This window comes from Neophocaena asiaeorientalis, unplaced genomic scaffold, assembly GCF_003031525.2.
Source record: "Neophocaena asiaeorientalis asiaeorientalis breed wild unplaced genomic scaffold, Neophocaena_asiaeorientalis_V1.1 scaffold5, whole genome shotgun sequence".
In the NCBI taxonomy this organism is placed as follows: domain Eukaryota; kingdom Metazoa; phylum Chordata; class Mammalia; order Artiodactyla; family Phocoenidae; genus Neophocaena; species Neophocaena asiaeorientalis.
In genome coordinates this window covers 4,583,360-4,601,779 of record NW_020174698.1, presented here as the reverse complement: position 1 = coordinate 4,601,779, position 18,420 = coordinate 4,583,360, and the positions used below count along the sequence as shown (strand labels likewise).

General features: G+C 39.4%; 1 protein-coding gene and 1 non-coding gene across 4 annotated transcripts in view; both read right to left on the bottom strand.

Moving 5' to 3' along the window:
- STX7 (syntaxin 7) overlaps positions 1 to 18,420 on the bottom strand; it is a 48,891-nt gene that overhangs the window by 30,000 nt on the left and 471 nt on the right. For 2 of the 3 annotated variants that reach the window (XM_024759151.1, XM_024759153.1), the window contains exon 2: positions 13,582 to 13,732. In XM_024759151.1, coding sequence (XP_024614919.1) covers positions 13,582 to 13,666 — 85 coding nt within the window. In that variant the 5' untranslated portion in view covers positions 13,667 to 13,732. Of the gene's footprint in view, positions 1 to 13,581; positions 13,733 to 16,042; positions 16,206 to 18,420 lie in introns of all 3 variants that reach the window. The other variant, XM_024759152.1, reaches the window with a different exon arrangement.
- Positions 1,341 to 1,447, bottom strand: LOC112409186 (U6 spliceosomal RNA). Its single transcript, XR_003005117.1, has one exon. It is a non-coding gene; the product is annotated as a U6 spliceosomal RNA (small nuclear RNA).

Sequence of the window (18,420 nt, the reverse complement as noted above, 5' to 3'; positions counted from 1 at the left end):
TGCTACTAAAGAAAAGAGTATGCAAGTTGACTTTAATGCTGTTTTCTTCAGGTTGCCATTGAGGAAAAGCACTCTGACAGGTAAGTGATTTTGGCAGATAAGTGCTGAAAAAACAACTGATGTCACACTGTCAGTCCTGACTTATCTTTATGATCATTCTCAGTAGTTGCTTCAAATAGAAGCAAATCTTATAATTAATGCATGTTTAATAAAGGTATTTCTATATTATTATGCATTAACTATTCTTCTTAATGTGCTATTTAGTAAATGAAAACATCTTTTGGAATCTTGAGTTTTTCATAAAAGTCAAAAGAAGTTAAAATAAATCTCTCTTCTTCCATTCTGTATCATGTGATCAAGAATATCTTCCTAAGCACAGGAGTGCACATTACTTTTGAAATACAATTAGTTACAACAAACTGTAGAATCTCGGGATTCAAAAGCAAACTTCACCATTATCTGGGTTTCCCATAACTTTAAATCCCAGTGCATCATGCCAAGGAATGCAGGGCTGTATTTAGTTTGTGAGGCCTGCCATAACAAAATACCACAGACTGGTAGCTTAAACAACAGAATTCTATTTTCTCACAGTTCTGGGCGGAGGCTGGAAGTCTAAGGTCAAGGTGCCAGTGGGGCTGGCTTCTCCTGAGGCTTCTCCTTGGCTTACAGATGGCCTCCTTCCCACTGTGTCCTCATGTGGCCTTTTCTCTGTGCCTGGGCGTCCCTGGTGTCTCTCCTCTTCTTGTAAGGACACCAGTCATACTGGATTAGGGCCCCACTCTTATGACCTCACTTAACCTTAATTTCCTCTATAAAGGCCCTATCTCCAAATTCAGTCACACTGGGGGTTGGGACTTGAACAATACAAATTTTGGGGGGGACGAAATTCAGTGCATAACAAGGACCCTGACAGTGCTTATGTGAGAGGAATGTTAAAAAACAGTACTAATGAGTAAAAAGATACCTGTTAAGTATGTTTGACCTAAGCTCAAACACCTGTATGAATGAGTAACTTGTACCAGTCCACAGCATCCTTGGAAAGCCCTGCTGGAAGGACCACTCATATTTGCTGCAACTTCTTTCTACTCATCTCTTAACTGCCCTCCTTAATATCATACAGAAGGAAGGGTGACCCTCTTCCACCTGACACCCCTTCAATTATTTGAAGCAGCAATCCTAGCCCCCCTAGAAGTGTTCCTAGTACTTCCAAATGCCACGTGTATCAAAGTGTGATTTCTGTACCCTTCTCATTCCCCTCTCTTTCCATTATTCACATTCAACAACTGCTTCTTTTTCAGAACTGGGCTCACAGAAAGGTAGAAAGGTAACGTGCCTTTCCTTTAAGATTTTTCTTCTTTTTTTTCCCCCATGTCATCCTTCTGCAGGGGCTATGCTAATCGTCTGTGTATTGTTCCATTTTTAGTATATGTGCTGCTGAAGCGAGCACTAAGATTTCTTTATATAACTTGTTTCTTCCTCATTCAGGTGATTTTACATTGCAGTCAGGATTTCTGAGAGCTTCCCATCTTCTCAAACCATGTTCCTTCCCTCCAGTGTCACATCTTGGAATCACAACATTCTCTTTTTTGAAATTTTCTATTCTATCCTTCATCATCCAATAAATCCTTACTAGCACCTGTATGCAAAACTCTTGAGGGATATAATTCTGCATAAAGGTACGATCCCCAGCCACAGAAGAGATTACAGACCCTGGTAGTTAAGGGGAAAAAATGCTGGCACTTAAAAAAAATTATAAAGATGAAATACAAAAGAATTCACAAGCCAGCATCTCATCACCAAATGAGTGAGGGGAGATTGCTGCCATAAGGTCAAAGGAAAGAAAAGAAATAAACTTACAATGGTTACTACATGCGAGGCACACTTATCCCTACTTGCTGAAAATAGATAAATGTAGTTTAGATACATTGGGTAACCTACTTGAGGTCATTCACTCCAATTTTATTAAGGGCTGACTCATGGCCAGGCACTGTTCTTACAATACAAACAGAGCTGTGAACAAGGTATATTAAGCCCTTTCTCTTCAGGAGCCTAGTAGGGAATGCAGAAAATAAGTAGGCAAATGTCGTAGTTTAATTTACTGATCAAAGGCATTACAAAAACAAACTGGTTGGGCTTCCCTGGTGGCGCAGTGGTTGAGAGTCGGCCTGCCGATGCAGTGGACACGAGTTCGTGCCCCGGTCCAGGAAGATCCCACATGATGCGGAGCGGCTGGGCCCGTGAGCCATGGCCGCTGAGCCTGAGCGTCCGGAGCCTGTGCTCCGCAACAGGAGAGGCCACAACCCTGAGAGGCCCGCGTACCGCAAAAAACAAACAAACAAACAAAAAACTGGTTAATGAGAAAAAGAATGAGTGGAGGAACAAAAATGATAGGTCAGGGAAAACATCTCTAAGGATGTGACCTCTGGGCTAAGACCTAAAAGCCGAGGAGGAGCCAACCGTGTGAAGATTCGGGAAGATGTCTCAAGCAGAGGAAAAGTAAGCGCAAAGGCCCTGAGGAAAGAAGGAGCTCAACTGTTCAAGCAGCAGAAAGGCAGCCAACGTGGCTGAAATCTGAAATCTTGCAGCTGCAAAGGGGAGAGTGGTAGGAGTTGGCAAAGGGGGGCAGGATCAGATCTGGAGGGTGTTGTGAGGTATGGTGGGGATTTACATCAGATTGTGAGTGCCACGGGAATCACTGCAGAGTTTCCAGCTGTGAGATGGCATGGTCTGACTGATTGTTCACCTGGGCTATAGTATGGAGAATAGACTGCAGACAGGCAGGAATGGAAGCAGGGAGAATATTTTGGAGGCTACAGTCATGCCGAGAAGAAAGAGCAGCAGCTGGGACCTGGGTGGTGACAGCAGAGATGGAGAGAAACGGACAAATTTTTCAGGGAGAACCAACAGGATGTACACTTAGGTTGCAAATGGGGAGCAAAGACACACAGTACTAGGGATTGGGGCTGTAACCAACGGTAAGAAAATTCATGTTCAGGACAGAGGCACGGAGATGGTTCACATATAGGAGCAGTGAGGGACAGAGCTCCCTGGAGCATATTTTAAAGTTTTAGTTCATAAAACAAACAGAAAATGTTCACTCACATTCAGTCATAAACAGCACTCGTGTTCAGTCATGTAGGAAAAATCACCAGAGAGAAGAAAGGATGGTTGTTCTCTGTTCAAGTTCCCTTGGATATGACATTAATTTCCACTCCTAGCTCTGTTCTATGTCAACACCTTAGGCATGAAGAGAATCACAACAATGAAATGAAAGCTATTGAAGCTTTTCTCCTCAAGGGGAAAAAATTCAACCAGGTATTTTCAGACGTGTGACGTCAGAAGTAGATATAACAAAGGGCATTTTGGGGGGGGGGAGGAGAGGAGGGAAAGAGAGAGAGAAGAACACGTTTTCAACTCCTTTCCCTCTGTAAACTGCCTTCCTGTCCACCAGACCACCCCAGGAAACAAAAGGTAACACCTCCAATTCCTGGGTAAATACACAGTTCTAGTCAATTCATTAACTTCTCAGGACTGGAGTTCTTTTTTTAAAGAAAATTTGCCCTGGCAACCAAAAAGGAGAACTCAATGGTACTAGCTTCCCTTTTCTGCAGTCATGTGTTAAGGTGCAAAACTAGTGTCCCTTTCACCAGACTGTAGTTAAAAGAACTGCATTCATTCTCAAAAGTATAACAACAAAAGGGCTCAAGCTTTTGTAGAGATTTTATTTTTCTTCTCAAAGTCCTAAGGACCTTACAGGGACAAGAGCCAAGCACTGATCCTGCCTAATAAACAATAAAAGGACGCACACAGAATGAGAAGCTAATTGCAACACAGAGAAACCAATAATATTTACTTCACATCTAAAGAAGTCTGTGTTGGACCAACAACTTTAATCTATAGGAGATAAACGATAAAAAATAAAACAATTAAGATTCAACACAGACCTTTTTCAGTCACCTTCTCTTAACCTTTATAACATGGGCTTAAGTTCACACATTTTATGCCCCCCTAAAAAGTTCTGACTTCTCAAATCTTCCGGAACACACACATAAGCACATATGACATATCATGCATATTTCTGCTAAAAAGCAGAAAACTTCTGCACTTACACATTCCGCTGAGTATATTTTATAAAGTTACCAATGGATCTATTGGGTTCATTTTCCAAAGGCTAGCTTTTAGCCACTCTCTATCTTCCTTTTTTATTCTTTTTTTAAAATACATTTTATTTATTTATTTATTTTGGCTGCATTGGGTCTTCGCTGCTGCACACGTGCTTTCTCTAGTTGCTGCGAGCAGAAGCTACTCTTCGTTGCAGTGCACGGGCTTCTCGTTGCGGTGACTTCTCTTGCTGTGGAGCACAGGTTCTAGGCACATGGGCTTCAGTAGTTATGGCATGCGGGGTCAGTAGATGTGGCTCGTGGGCTCTAGAGCACAGGCTCAGTAGTTGTGGCGCACGGGCTTAGTTGCTCCGCGGCACGTGGGATCTTCCCAGATCAGGGCTCGAACCCGTGTCCCCTGCATTGGCAGGCAGATTCTTAACCACTGCACTACCAAGGAATCCCTCTTTTACATTATTCTTTAAACCAATACTCAAATGCCAGAGTTCTCATTAGCACTGGTAAGATTTACTATAATACATACGTATGGGGAAATTTTATCTCAACGACTGTGTTTCATGGTCAGCTGTGGTTATTTCTATCAATTTCCTGCAATTCATAACTTAGTTACTTCTGACATGATTCACTCCAGAATCCCTTGTGACCGCAACTCTCCCACCTCCTAATACTTAGATATGTAACTCTTAGTGGAACTCCACTTGTAGCTAACTTGTGAATAACTGTTTCCATTACGGGAGTTTAAAAGCATGCATGATGGGTCCAGATATGGCAACTGGTTTCTTAATAACAAAGAGAATAATCCTGCATATGTCAGAAGAGCTTTCAGGATTTTTTACAACTTTAACTTGGTTAAAATTATAGCCTGTTAAAGTTGGTACAGACCATAATCCGGCCCACAGAAAAAATATATAAGAAAATCATGTCTTGGAAGGTAAAACAACTTACTCAGGCCACAATGCTGTTGGATGTGATTTCGGGAAACGAGCAAGCACGCACATACAGCTTGCCTAATTAGAAACTTTTCCTATTGTCCCATTGATTTTCTTAGCTCAGCTATATTCTGGAAGTCTGATTCTAATCAGGGAATTGCAATATACATCACAGTGGGACACACTGAAATTTAAGACTATACATGCCAAAAGTTGGCAAGGATTTGGAGCAACACAAAATCTGATACCGTGGCTGGTGGGAGTACAATCTGGAACCACTACTTTAGGTAACTGTTTACCTGTATCTACTACAACTGAACATACACATATCCTATGACCCAGCAACCCAATTCCTAGACACACATATGAAATAAAAGAACATACAAGAATGTTCAGCATTGTCCATAAAAGCAAAAAACAAAACCAAACAAAGCAAAAATACAGAAACACTCCAAATGTCCACCAACTGTAGAAAGAATAACTAGATGTGGTATACTCGAATACAGTAATGAAAACAAATGACTGACAGCCACCTGCAACACAGATGAACTGCACAAACCTAATGGGAGAAAGAACTTCAATATAAAACATATTTCTTGATTCCATTAGATAAAGTTAAAAACTAGGAACATTAATCAATGACATTAGAAGTCGGGACACTGGTTACATCTGGAGAGTATGGAGGGGGCTCTAAGCATGAGAAGGGCTTCAGGGGGCTGGTAATATTCTATTTCCTGACATGTGTGGTGTTGTAACATAACTCACTGAGCTATATACTAATAATTGGTATACAACTCAATATATATAATATGCTTCTATTTTTTTTAAAGTTAAAAAAAACCCAATGTTTAATTATGTGATGGATTTCAATATATTTATCTGCTTCTTTCAAAAACACGAGTTCTTTCTGTGTGTTCCGTGTGTCCCAAATCCATTTTTCTGTATTGTGTGTGTCTGTTCCAGGATGACGGGCCCCTGTGAAATACCCTACCCTGGTTCACCTCATATAATAGGCTCAGCATTTTCAACCCACAGAGGCTTGCTTATCCTTGTCCTATATGTCACAGGTAGGAGCCTGTCTCAAAAAAAAATACAGACAGATGTTAAAGGGTAAATGAAGGGGATATGGGGATATATGTATGCATAAAATTGATTCACTTTGTTATACAGCAGAAACCAACACAACGTTCTAAAGCAATTATACTCCAGTAAAGATGTTTAAAAAAAAAGGTAAATGAGTGTATATCTCCTTTCCACATACTCCTAATGAAAATGGTACTTTAAAAAAAAACCTTGAGAACTAAATCTGAAGTTTGAGAACTAAATCTAAGCATGTCTTTGATGCACTATGATCTTCTAGACCTTGGATAACAATCAGTTTTATTTAGATGTCAACTCCAGTCTATTGGGAATGGTTGCCTGGAGCACTGGGTTGAGAAAGATTTAATGCTGTGTCAGGGCCAGTGACAGAGAATACTGTCAATGCCAGGGCAAAGGATGGAGCACAGACACCTTGCCGACTCAGAGTCAACAGAACACTTTCTCCCCTAGGATAAAAATAGTTTCTTAACCGTTTTAAATGCTCCACAGAGAAATCTCTAATAAAGTTCTAATTTATAACATCTGTTTATTACTTATACTTAGAAAGTGATATTATTTAATACAATTTTACTTCTAATATATTTTACATTTATGTATTTATAGTATTTAAATATTTTGTTTAATATAAATTACATTATTGTAATGTGGTTTAAATACTTCACAAGTAAAGCAAATCAACAAGACTATAGGTTATTTTTTTAACAAAAAGTAGTTTAACAGGAAAACAAAACCACTTAAGTTTAAAAACATTTTGTTTCATCTATCCTACTCTTTGCAAAACAGAACTGCCAGAATACTATTTTAAAAACTCACAAAATTCCAGTCTTACTAAATGTTATTCTTGGGTTCCTCCAAGAATCAAAAATCTTTTGATTGCTATTTTTGGTATAAATTAAACCATACAACTCAATATATTTTTGGTATAAATTAAACCATACAGCTCAATATTTTACAAGTTTTCGTTGATCTTAATCAAAGCTAAAATGAAAATAAACTTTTCCCACTGCAGTACTCAGGAAGACTTTAGCTTTAGTTGAACAGATGCACATATTCTAAGTCCAAGGGGATTACCTTACTTACAGCACCTTCTCTTTAGATTTCTTTTGTAAAATTTGTACTGACACAAATTCAAAAGATGCAAATGCAGTGTGAAGAGAAGCACCTAATGTGGTGCAAAGTACCATCTTATTCAATCACATCCAGTATTATTAGTATTTCCAGATGTAGAAAAAAGTGAACTGAAATTTCACACTTCTCCCTTTCACTTCCATGTGATTTCTGCATAGCCCTTATCAGTAATGCACACTGGATGGTAGGTTAGATTTTTAGCAATAACTTGCTCTACCGAAATCTAAACTTCCCATCATTTAAACATTGAATCTTAGAATTAAAAATATACATCGTGATGACTGGTTTCACTAAATTCATGAACCCAAACCTCAAATGAGTAATCAAACTGCCACACAACACTTCTCTGCTTCCCTGGTACATCCATTCTCTCAACTGTCAAAACTACAAGTAATGCACCTTCTCTTCTTTCCATAAACTTCTAACAACTTTCCCTCCCATTCTCTATCTGATGCCTTTGCCTATTTTATTTAGAAACACTCAGACAGACACTTTCCATCTTTACCCATCACACTCTGCACCAAATCTGTACAGTAGATAAAAGGCAAATCACTCATTAGTGGTCTATTCCCCATCGCTTCTCACCTTCAAAGACAATTCTTTTGCAAGTATACTCTCACTAGAGTCTCTCTTTTGTAGTGGAAAAAATGTACCTTTTCTTTGACCCTCTTCCTATTCCCATGGTAGAATCTACTAGTTGCCTCCTAAATACTGATTTCTCCTTTCTCTCTCATTTTTAGTGAGCACATTGCAATACAGCTAAAAGATGCTTTCAGCTTTCCTAGTAGTGGATGTAGCCATGTGACTGTCTAAATTCTGGTCAAGGGGCTTCCCTGGTGGCGCAGTGGTTGAAAGTCTGCCTGCCGATGCAGGGGACACGGGTTCGTGCCCCGGTCCAGGAAGATCCTATATGCCGCGGAGCGGCTGGGCCCGTGAGCCATGGCCACTGAGCCTGCACGTCTGGAGCCTGTGCTCCGCAACGGAAGAGGCCACAACAGTGAGAAGCCTGCGTATCGCAAAAAAAAATAAAATAAAATAAAAAGAAATAAATTCTGGTCAATAATATATTCAGAGGTGAGTAGGATGCTAGGAAGTCTCTTTAAATGGAAGAGGTCAGTCCTTCTGCCTCCTCTCCATATACACTTGGAACGTGGATAGGAAACCACCTTTTTTTTTTCTTTTTTTGAATTATCAAAATTTGTGAATCATCTTTTTTCTCTTAATTAAAAAAATATATATTTTTACCTTTTGACCCCCCCACTTCACCCATTTCTCCCACCCCCTACCCCTGACAACCACCAATCTGTTCTCCATACCTATGAACTTAGTTTTTCTGGTTTGGGGTTTTTTTTTAGATTCCACGTATAAGAAAGATTATATGTTATTTGCCTTTCTCTGACTTATTTCACGTAACACAATGCCCTTGAGGTCTAATCATGTTATTGCAAATGGCAAGATTTCATTCTTTTTCTTTTAATGGCTGAATAACATTCCATTGTGCATATCTATCTATCTATCTATCCATCCATCCATCCACCCACCCACCCACCACATCTTCTTTATCCATTCGTCTATCCATGAACTCTTAGGTAGCTTCCATATCTTGACTATTGTAAATAATGCTGTAATGAACATGGGAGTGCAGATACGTTTCCAATCTAGTATTTTTGTTTTTCTTTGATAAAAACCCAGGAAGAGTACTACTGGATTGTATGGTAATTCTACTTTTAATTTTTTGAGGAATCTCCAACACTGTTTTCCATAGTGGCTGAACCAATTTACATTCCCAACGACAGTACACAAGGGTTCCCTTTTCTCCACATCCTCACCGAACCTGTTATTTCTTATCTTTTTGGTTTCCTTTGTTGTGCAGAAACTTTTTAGTTTGATGTAGTCCTACTTGTTTATTTTTGCTTTTGTTGCCTTCACTTTTGTTATCAGATTCAAAAAATCATTGCCAAGATCTATGTCAAGGAGCTTACCACCTATGTTTTCTTCTAGGAGTTGTATGGCTTCAGGTCTTATGTTCAAGTCTAATCCATTTTGAGTTAATTTTGTGTATAGTGTAAGAGAGTGGTCCCGTTTCATTCTTTTCCATGTGGCTGTCCAGTTTTCCCAACGTGATTTATTGAAGAGACTATCCTTTTTCTATTGTATATTCTTGGCTTTGCTGTAAATTAACTGATGATATATACATGGGTTTAGTTCGGGGCTCTCTATTCTGTTTCATTGATCTATGTGTCTGTCTTTAATGCCAATACCATACTGTTTTAATTGCTATAGCTTTGTAATAGAGTTTAAAATCAGAGAGGGTGATGACTCCAGCTTTGTTATTTTTCTTCAAGATTGCTTTGGCTATTCAGGGTCTTTTGCAGTTCCATACAAATTTTAAGACTGTTTATTCTGTGAAAAATACCATTGTAATTTTGATAGGGATTGCACTGAATTTATAAATTGCTGTGGGTAGTATGGACATAATATTAATTCTTCTGATCCATGAGCATGGAATATCTTTTCATTTATTTGTGTCTTCTTCAATTTCTTTCCTTAATGTCTGATAGTTTTCAGTATACAACCTTGGTTAAATTTATTCCTTTCTGATACAATTATAAATGGGATTTTCTTAATTTCTCTTTCTGATAGTTTGTTATTAGTGTAGAGAAACACAACAGATTTTGAGTACTGATTTTGTAACCTGCAACATTACTAAATTTGTTTATTAGTTCCACCAGTTTTTTGATGGAGTCTTCACGGTTTTCCATATAATATCATGTCCTCTACAAACAGTGACAGTTTTACTTCTTCCTTTCCAGTTTGGATGCCTTTTATTTATTTTTCTTGCCTAAATGCTCTGTCTAGGACTTCCAATATTTCTGAATGAAAGTGGCAATAATGGGCATCCTTATCTTGTTCCTGATCTTAGAGGAAAAGCTTTTAGCTTTTCACCACTGAATATGATATTAGCTGCAGGCCCGTCACATATGGCTGTTATTACGTTGAAGTATGGCCCGTCACATATGGCTGTTACTATGTTGAAGTATGTTCCCTCTATACCCATTTGGTTGAGAAGTTTTATCATAAATGAATGTTAAATCTTGTCAAATGTTTTTTCTCTATCTACTGAAATGATCATATGATTTTTATCCTTCAGTTTGTTAATGTGGTGTATGTATATCACATGGCCTGATTTGTGGTCGTTGAACCAGCTTTGCATCCCTGGCATATATCCAGGGATTTATTCTTTCAAAGACACCAGTTTGCCAGATCCCATTCTCTGCTTTCATCTCATTCAGTCTGTTGGCAGCATTAGACACATGATGCCTCACTCATTCTTGAAACACTCTTTGAATTTCTGGAAACCCAGTAGAGCCTGATTTTCTTCTTACGTCACTGGTCACTCCTTCCCTGACTATGCTGTTTTCTCCCTGCTTTCCTGACTTCTGCATTTTTTTAAATGCTCCAACACTCTTCTCTGAACTCTACTCACTCCTTTGTGATTATTTTAGACCTATGGTTTTAAATACCATTTATATTCTGATGACACTCTGATCTCCAAATTCATATACCTAAACTAGATGTTTGACACCTCCACTTAGATGTTTAAAAGACACCTCAAAATTTACTTGGCCAAAACAAAACTCTCCCCACATCTCCTGAACTATAGTTCTTCCCATCTTAGTACATACTCACCACCATCCACTTGGTTGCTCAAAGCAAAAACCATGAAGTCATCCTGGTCTCCCCTCTCCCTCTCACCCCACCCCCGTGCATCAGCAAGCCCTGCTGTCTGTGCCTCCACAGTACATCCATCACTTCTCTCCATCTCCCTTGCTACCACCCTGGTGCAAGCCAACATCTCTCTCATCAGAGCCCTGCCATGGCCTGTGTGTTCTCCTTCTATTTCTTCAAAGTCTGTTTTCTAAGCAGCAGCCAAAGTAATCTTTACAAAGTGCAGATCTGATTGTGTCTCTTCCCTGCCTCTTAGAACGAAATTTAAGCTCCACATGGCCTCCAAGGTTTTAGGTGACCTGATTGGCCTCCTCTCTGATTTCATCTCCTGCCACTCTTGCCTCAAGTGCTGTGCTTCGGCCACACTGGATTTTTCCTATTTTCTGAACACCCTAAGCTCTGGACTGCTTTTTAAAAATACCAGCTGTGGCCTCCATCTAAATGCTCTTTCCCAGTATTTTCTCACTACCAGCCCCTTCTCTTCCACATTCAGAGAACCACCTAAGCTAAGGCAGCTTCTCCCTCATCACTTGCTCTCATCACATCACTCTCATTTTTTTTTCTTCATAGGGAATTATGTTGTTCATTAAATGTTTAAACCATCAGTTTCTCCTCACACTGGAAACTACAGGAGAACAGGACCTTGTGGATCTTGTTTACTGCTCGATTCTCAGGGTCTGAAACACTGACTAGCAAACAGTTGGTGCTCTATAAATTATTTGCTGAATGAATAAAGACTTAACATAAAAATGAAAAGTCATTTGTTTAACCATTATTCCAGTGTCTTAATTACAGACCTGAGAAATATCTCACTGCCATAGGCTGTTCACTTAGTAACAGGGACTGCACTGCTCCTGAGGTAGACGATTCTATCCCTCAACAACTAGGATTATTCAAAACCCCTTATTCCTTTCTCAAGCTGTTGCTTCCGTTCATCTGTGGAGGCCTCTGTGATCAAGTAGAGTACATTTCTTGTGTTTTAGACAAGACAGTTCTTCAAATATCCGAAGGTGGTGATTGTACCTTCTCAGAGTTAACAGTCCCAGTCTCCTTAACAGCTCTTCACAAGGCTGTTAAAAACAAGAGTTTCGGGTCCTGTCATCACCCTCCCATGTACTCCAAGACTGCCCCAAACCACGATGTAGTCACACACTTAGCTATCAACTATGCCATGAATATGCAACTGTGGTCCAATCTACCTCATATCATCTGGCTGGTCTCATGAACTGATCTCTTTCTGAGAGAGTGTAACCTGACTGAAGTTAACGCTTCCTTCCTTCCAGTTCAAGCTCACACACCATCTCCAAGATACACCTCCATGTATCTTTCACACCACTAAGTGCACAAGGCTTCTGTAATCCCCATGCACTACAGTCATTCCTCATCTTCTTCCCAGAATTCCCGACACCGTTTAGCTTCCCCAACACAGGATACCTGCCCTATCCTGCAGAAAAAGACCTCCTGGCCTCCTTTCTTGGATAAAGGTCCTGATTTTCCACATGTGCAAATTAAAATTATAATTTTCACACAAGTAGCCTGAGGCAGACTAGCACTATTTCTAATCAGCAGCAAGGGAGTCACAAAAAGGAGAGGTCCTTTTGGCTACCATGGAAACAATCTGAAGCAGGAAGAGCAAGGTGGAGCCAGCCAACGCTGGTGCCCCAGGACAAACTGGAACAATCCTTGACGTACCAATCCTATAGACCCTACTGGGGACAAAGTGATACCTCTATGCTATCCCCCTCCTTGCTCCTCCAAGGACAGCCAAAGAAAACAGGAGCTGCCCCAAATCAGGATAAGGGTTATCCTACACTGCTGTGCAGGTCAGCACTTTCTTAGAACTATCTATAATCTAGTTTTACTCCCTCTGCCTCCAAAACACACTGATATCTCATTTCAGTCATTCAGGCAGAGTAATAATTGTTGGGAAGTTAATGATTAAAGAAACACAGTTGGTCATCTGAAAACATTTCAGATGTTCCACAGTGTGTTTAGCATTCTGGTAAAGAGAGTAGCCTTAATGAAGTAGGCTGAAGAATAAAACTATACATATTAACACACTCTGAAAGAGTTCAGGCATGCCCAGAGGGCCAAAATACCGACCGCAAAATGACCGGAATAATCTAGGTATATGATTAGCTGTGATTCAGAAAGAAAAACTAAAAAACTCTATAGGTTCAAATCTGCTACAGGGATTTTTTTTTAATTTCTTATATATATTCTGAGGAGTACTGATAGTGCTTGACAGTGCTTCCCAGTGCCAAGCCTATGAGATTTCATCAAATCTCATTTATCTCATCTAGAACCTGACAGTTTTAATGCAAACCTAAGTATCTATCCTTTTAAATCTTGCTTTCATTAATGAATGTTTATCAGGTGCCTGACACTCTACAGAAAAATGCAGTTAAGTGTTACCTCTTCTAATATAACTACTCCTTATCTTTACTCTAAAGAGGTCTAGCCTTTTAAAATCTGCTCTTGGAGGGACACTAATTGTCCTTTTTTGAATCTCCACCAAGTTTCAATGAAGAATTGAAAACAAACAATGAAGTCAATTTAAAAACTCAACTCACAACATTGTGTGATCTTCTGGATGTTGGAAGAGATAAGCTGGGCCAGCTGGGCAGGGTCACCACCAATTCCTGGAGTGTAAGACATAGTTGATTTGCTTGTTCGCTAATTTCATCAGCTGTTTGTGGGCTGTGTAGTTTTCTAAGCAGTCACCTAAATAACATAAAAGAAAGGTCACATAATTGCATTTTTAAAGTTACTGGCTTACACTTTCCAAATTGTCGATCTGGGAGGTTACAAGTACAAATTTGACGATCCTACTAGGGTTGAAATCTAGCTCACACAAACACACTGTATGAGGAAGTGTTCCTCTTTCTTATTTATGTACTCTCTTAGGGGTGCTCTTCCATCTACATACACAAATACACCTACACACAAATGAGTCTCACATCCACATCTCCGAGTCACACTCTTAACTCTCTTTAGTGTCTATATGCCTTTGAAGCTATAGGAACTTGCCAACTGCCTTTTTAGCTGCCAGTGGAACTGGCAACAGGAAATCTCTACTTTGGGGAAGACACTTAGCATTTGGGCCTGCTACCAGGATCCAAATAAGATACTGCACATCCAGGGACCAAGAACCTTCCCACTCTATACAGAAGAAAGGTAAAGCCCCACTCTTGCATCTACAGGACTAGCATCAACAGATCAGATCCTTGCATCAGGACCACACAACCACACGATTAGCTGAGGCCTGCTCTCTCCCCCAAAGAGGGACTATAATCAGTCCTGTTGATTGCCACTTAGTATTGTAGCATTTCCCTCAAGGCTCAAAACTCAAACAAGTCTGGTCTAAACCTTCTCCTGTTTTCTTTTATGGTCTCCTTTCCCCCCCTTTAGAGAATCAACCAATCAGCTACAAACTACCAGTTTTCCTCATCCCTTTACTCAAGGGCCTAAATTTGAGAAAGTTCCTGCTGGTGAGATAACTAAGCTTCATTCATCCAAAGAGCTGCCACTGTTGGACTGGCTGGCATTTCCTTAGAGAAGGGGTGCAATGGTGATTCCCTCAGCTCAGTGCTGAGTGAAGAATGAAAAGAAACTGTGAATGATGGAAGAGAAAGAAAAATTCAACAAGATTAACTATAGCTAACTTATTATTTCCTAAGCGTTGTGTTTAGGACTTCCACATGTATTTTCTTAGTTGATTCTTCCACCAAGTTTATGAGGTAGGTACAACAATAATTATATGATTTTTCAAATGAAGGAACTGAAGCATAATGAGAATAAGCAACATGTTTAATGTAAGAAAAGAGCTAAAATTTGAAACTAAATCTTAGAGTCTATGTTTTGAAAACACAAAACCATATTGTTGCTTCCCTGTATAACAAAATTAAGGACAGGTGAGCCCACTCAATGTAGAAAAACCAAATTTATCACCTTTCTGCAGACCCTGTATGAAGTTTTGCTAAACCCACAAGGAAGATGAGGAATTCGGCTTGGGATAACTACATGCATGGATCAAGGTAACACTGCTGAATAGCTTACAGCTCTTCTCTCTTATTCTGCTAACAGTGATATCTAAAAGACAACAGTGGTTGGCTCTCCTGATGATGAGATGAGAAATAAAGGATCCAAATAACTGACTGTACTTTAAAGTATATGTATATAAACAGACAGATGGACAGCTAACTATAAACTGACTTAACAGTGTACGATCTTTGCACACAGGCTACATCAACCAAGTTATTCTGATGTCTGCTTTCCACATCGGTCTCCAGCACCTAGCCCAGAGCTAAGATGCACTAAAGTACTTTTGCTGTATACTTTCGAAAGCCCATTCAGAATTCCTAGTTTTATTGCTCAGAATAACGGTAACTCATTATCTATACCTGCACTATCAAGTGTTCAGATATCACATGTGTGGCCGCTGGCTAGGATAGCTCACGTATGGAACATTTCCATCACAGCAGAAAGTTCTATTGAACAGTGCTCACCAAAAATCTCAATAATTAGCTTGCTATGAGGATATATAAACACTATAAAGAGAAAGACGGGAAGAGGGGATCAAGGTGCAATACTCATACTAAGAATCTTCTCAAGACTGTTTCTAAAGAGCACAGATAAAAGAACAAAGGGAATTTTAAAAAGAAATCTTGAGTGTCAAACATTACCCCTAGTTACTACTGGACAGTGTAGAATCCTTAAGATTTCCATTAACATAAATCTCATGCTCTATAAATCCTGTGTGGATAAAACAACAGAAATAGTCAGTTTCACTTTCTTAATGGTGAGGACCAGCATAAAGCTCAGGACTTCCCTCCACCCTGTGCTCCAAAATGATAAGTTCCCAGAAGGGCAAGTTTTTTGTTTTCAGTTTTGATTTTTCTTTTTTTGGTCTATTTTGTGGACTGCTCTACTCTCAGCATCTGGATATACAATAGGTGCTTAATAAATATTTGTAGAATGAATAAATGTACCTATTTCCTAAGAACACATACCCAGTCTGAGGGTAAATATTACCATTTCTAAGACAGTGAACTCCAGGGCCTTCTTTCAGATCCAGGATGTCCTAGGCTTATCGCTGCCTTGGACTACTGCTTGGTGCCATTTCCTCTCCCTGCAGGGCGCTTCCCGTGATCTCCATGTGATCTGCTCCGCTTCCCCAGCAAAGTCTCATCACGTGCTAGAGAAGCATTTCATATTCACTTTGATTTGAAGTGAGAAGTCACCACTCTGTCACTCTGCTGATCTAACCTACTGCATCATAGTACTAATCACCATTTAAAATAATCTAGTTAGTATATCATTTATTATCTATCCCTACCTCTGGAACATAAACATGAGAGAGACAAGGCTATCTTTTTTTTTTTTGAATTTTATCTTTTTTTTTCATACAGCAGGTTCTTACTAGTAATCTATTTTATACATATTAGTGTATATATGTCAATCCCAATCTCCCAATTCATCCCACCACCACCATCACCACCCCTGCTTTCCCCCTTGGTGTCCATACATTTGTTCTCTACATCGGTGTCTCTATTTCTGCACTGCAAACCAGTTCATCTGTACCACTTTTCTAGATTCCACATATATGTGTTAATATACGATATGTTTATCTCTTTCTGACTTACTTCACTCTGTATGACAGTCTCTAGGTCCATCCACGTCTCTACAAATATCCCAATTTTGTTCCTTTTTATGGCTGAGTAATATTCTATTGTTTATATGCACCACATCTGCTTTATCCATTCGTCTGTCGATGGGCATTTAGGTTGCTTCCATGACATGACTATTGTAAATAGTGCTACAGTGAACACTGGGGTGCATGTGTCTTTTGAATTATGGTTTTCTCTGGATATATGCCCAGTAGTGGGATTGCTGGGTCATATGATAATTCTATTTTTAGTTTTTTAAGGAACCTCTATACTGTTCTCCATAGTGACTGTATCAATTTACATTCCCACCAACAGTGCAAGAGGGTTCCCTTTTCTCCACACCCTCTTCAGCATTTGTTGTTTGTAGATTTTCTCACGATGCCCATTCTAACCAGCGTGAGGTGATACCTCACTGTAGTTTTGATTTACATTTCTCTAATGAATAGTGATGTTGAGTAGCTTTTCATGTGCCTCTTGGCCATCTGTATGTCTTCTTTGGAGAAATGTCTATTTAGGTCTTCTGCCCATTTTTTGATTGGGTTGTTTTTTTAATATTGAGCTTCATAAGCTGTTTATATACTTTGGAGATTAATCTAAGGCTATCTTCTTGTAGAATCCACAGTGCCAGGGACATAGAAGATGTTCCATGAATGTGAGGGTGATCACTCTGCTAACAGACATGAGCAATCTCTACATAAACTACATTAACTGCATTCATTAGCTCAGCTCCTCCATCCATTAAACTATTATACTAATTGGGTTTAGTCCACAATACCGAGAATTATTTTTCACTCTTTCACACACACTAAACTTTCAAATTAAATAGAATTATGGCAAATCTTATTCAGACTTACTGCAGGTGTTTTATACAATTTTTCAGCCAGCAGCACCTGGCTAAAGTTTGCGATCATAACCAAAATTAAGATTGACTTTGAGATCGGGAGCAAAAGTAAAATATCTGAAGAAAAATGTATATGTCAATGAGTTCACATGGTATCATATTAACTCTGAAACTAGAGCATAATTCTTAACTAGTCACAAGTCTGAGACAACCTTCTCAAAGTGGCCTGCAAAGCAGAGGCATGTCCACATCACAAGACACAGCTGAACACTGCTATCGGTCTCTGCCCTAGGGGGATGATCAGGCCAACCCCCGAAGAAACGTCCACCTCCAATATTACTAAACAGCACAGCATTTCATAATCATTTCCTTTTCTTCCAGATCCCGAGCAAGCTTTAAATTATATATAATTATGGTCAGAATATGTTGATCTGAATTAAACAAAAATTAATGTATGTCTATAAGAACCAAGCAAATGTAAGAAACTTGAGAGTAAAAAAATATATAGCATTTGACGGGAAAGGCATTTTTGTTTCCTTTTTGTCTGAATTTAAAGAAAGTAACAACCTAAAAAACAAGAGGGGTGGGCTGAGGTGGGGTGGAGAGGCATCTTGGAATATTTTATGTAGCTGTAAAGGGCTTAATGCAAACCAACTAAGGACAGGTACTGAAAAGATCAAAGAAAGGTAGTGTGTCAAAGTCTCCAGGCCAAATAGAAAACCAACTACGATGAGCCTCCGAATAAACGTATACGGTTCCTCCACTATAGAAATATATATCTTAAGTTCTTCTATATTCGGGAGAAGAACTTTAAAGCGTGTTTTCTAAATCCGGGCCTTAAAAAGAGGAAGAGGTCAATTCGTGTCCAGCCTGAGGCAGAAGCTGTTCTCCTGAGCTGGGCC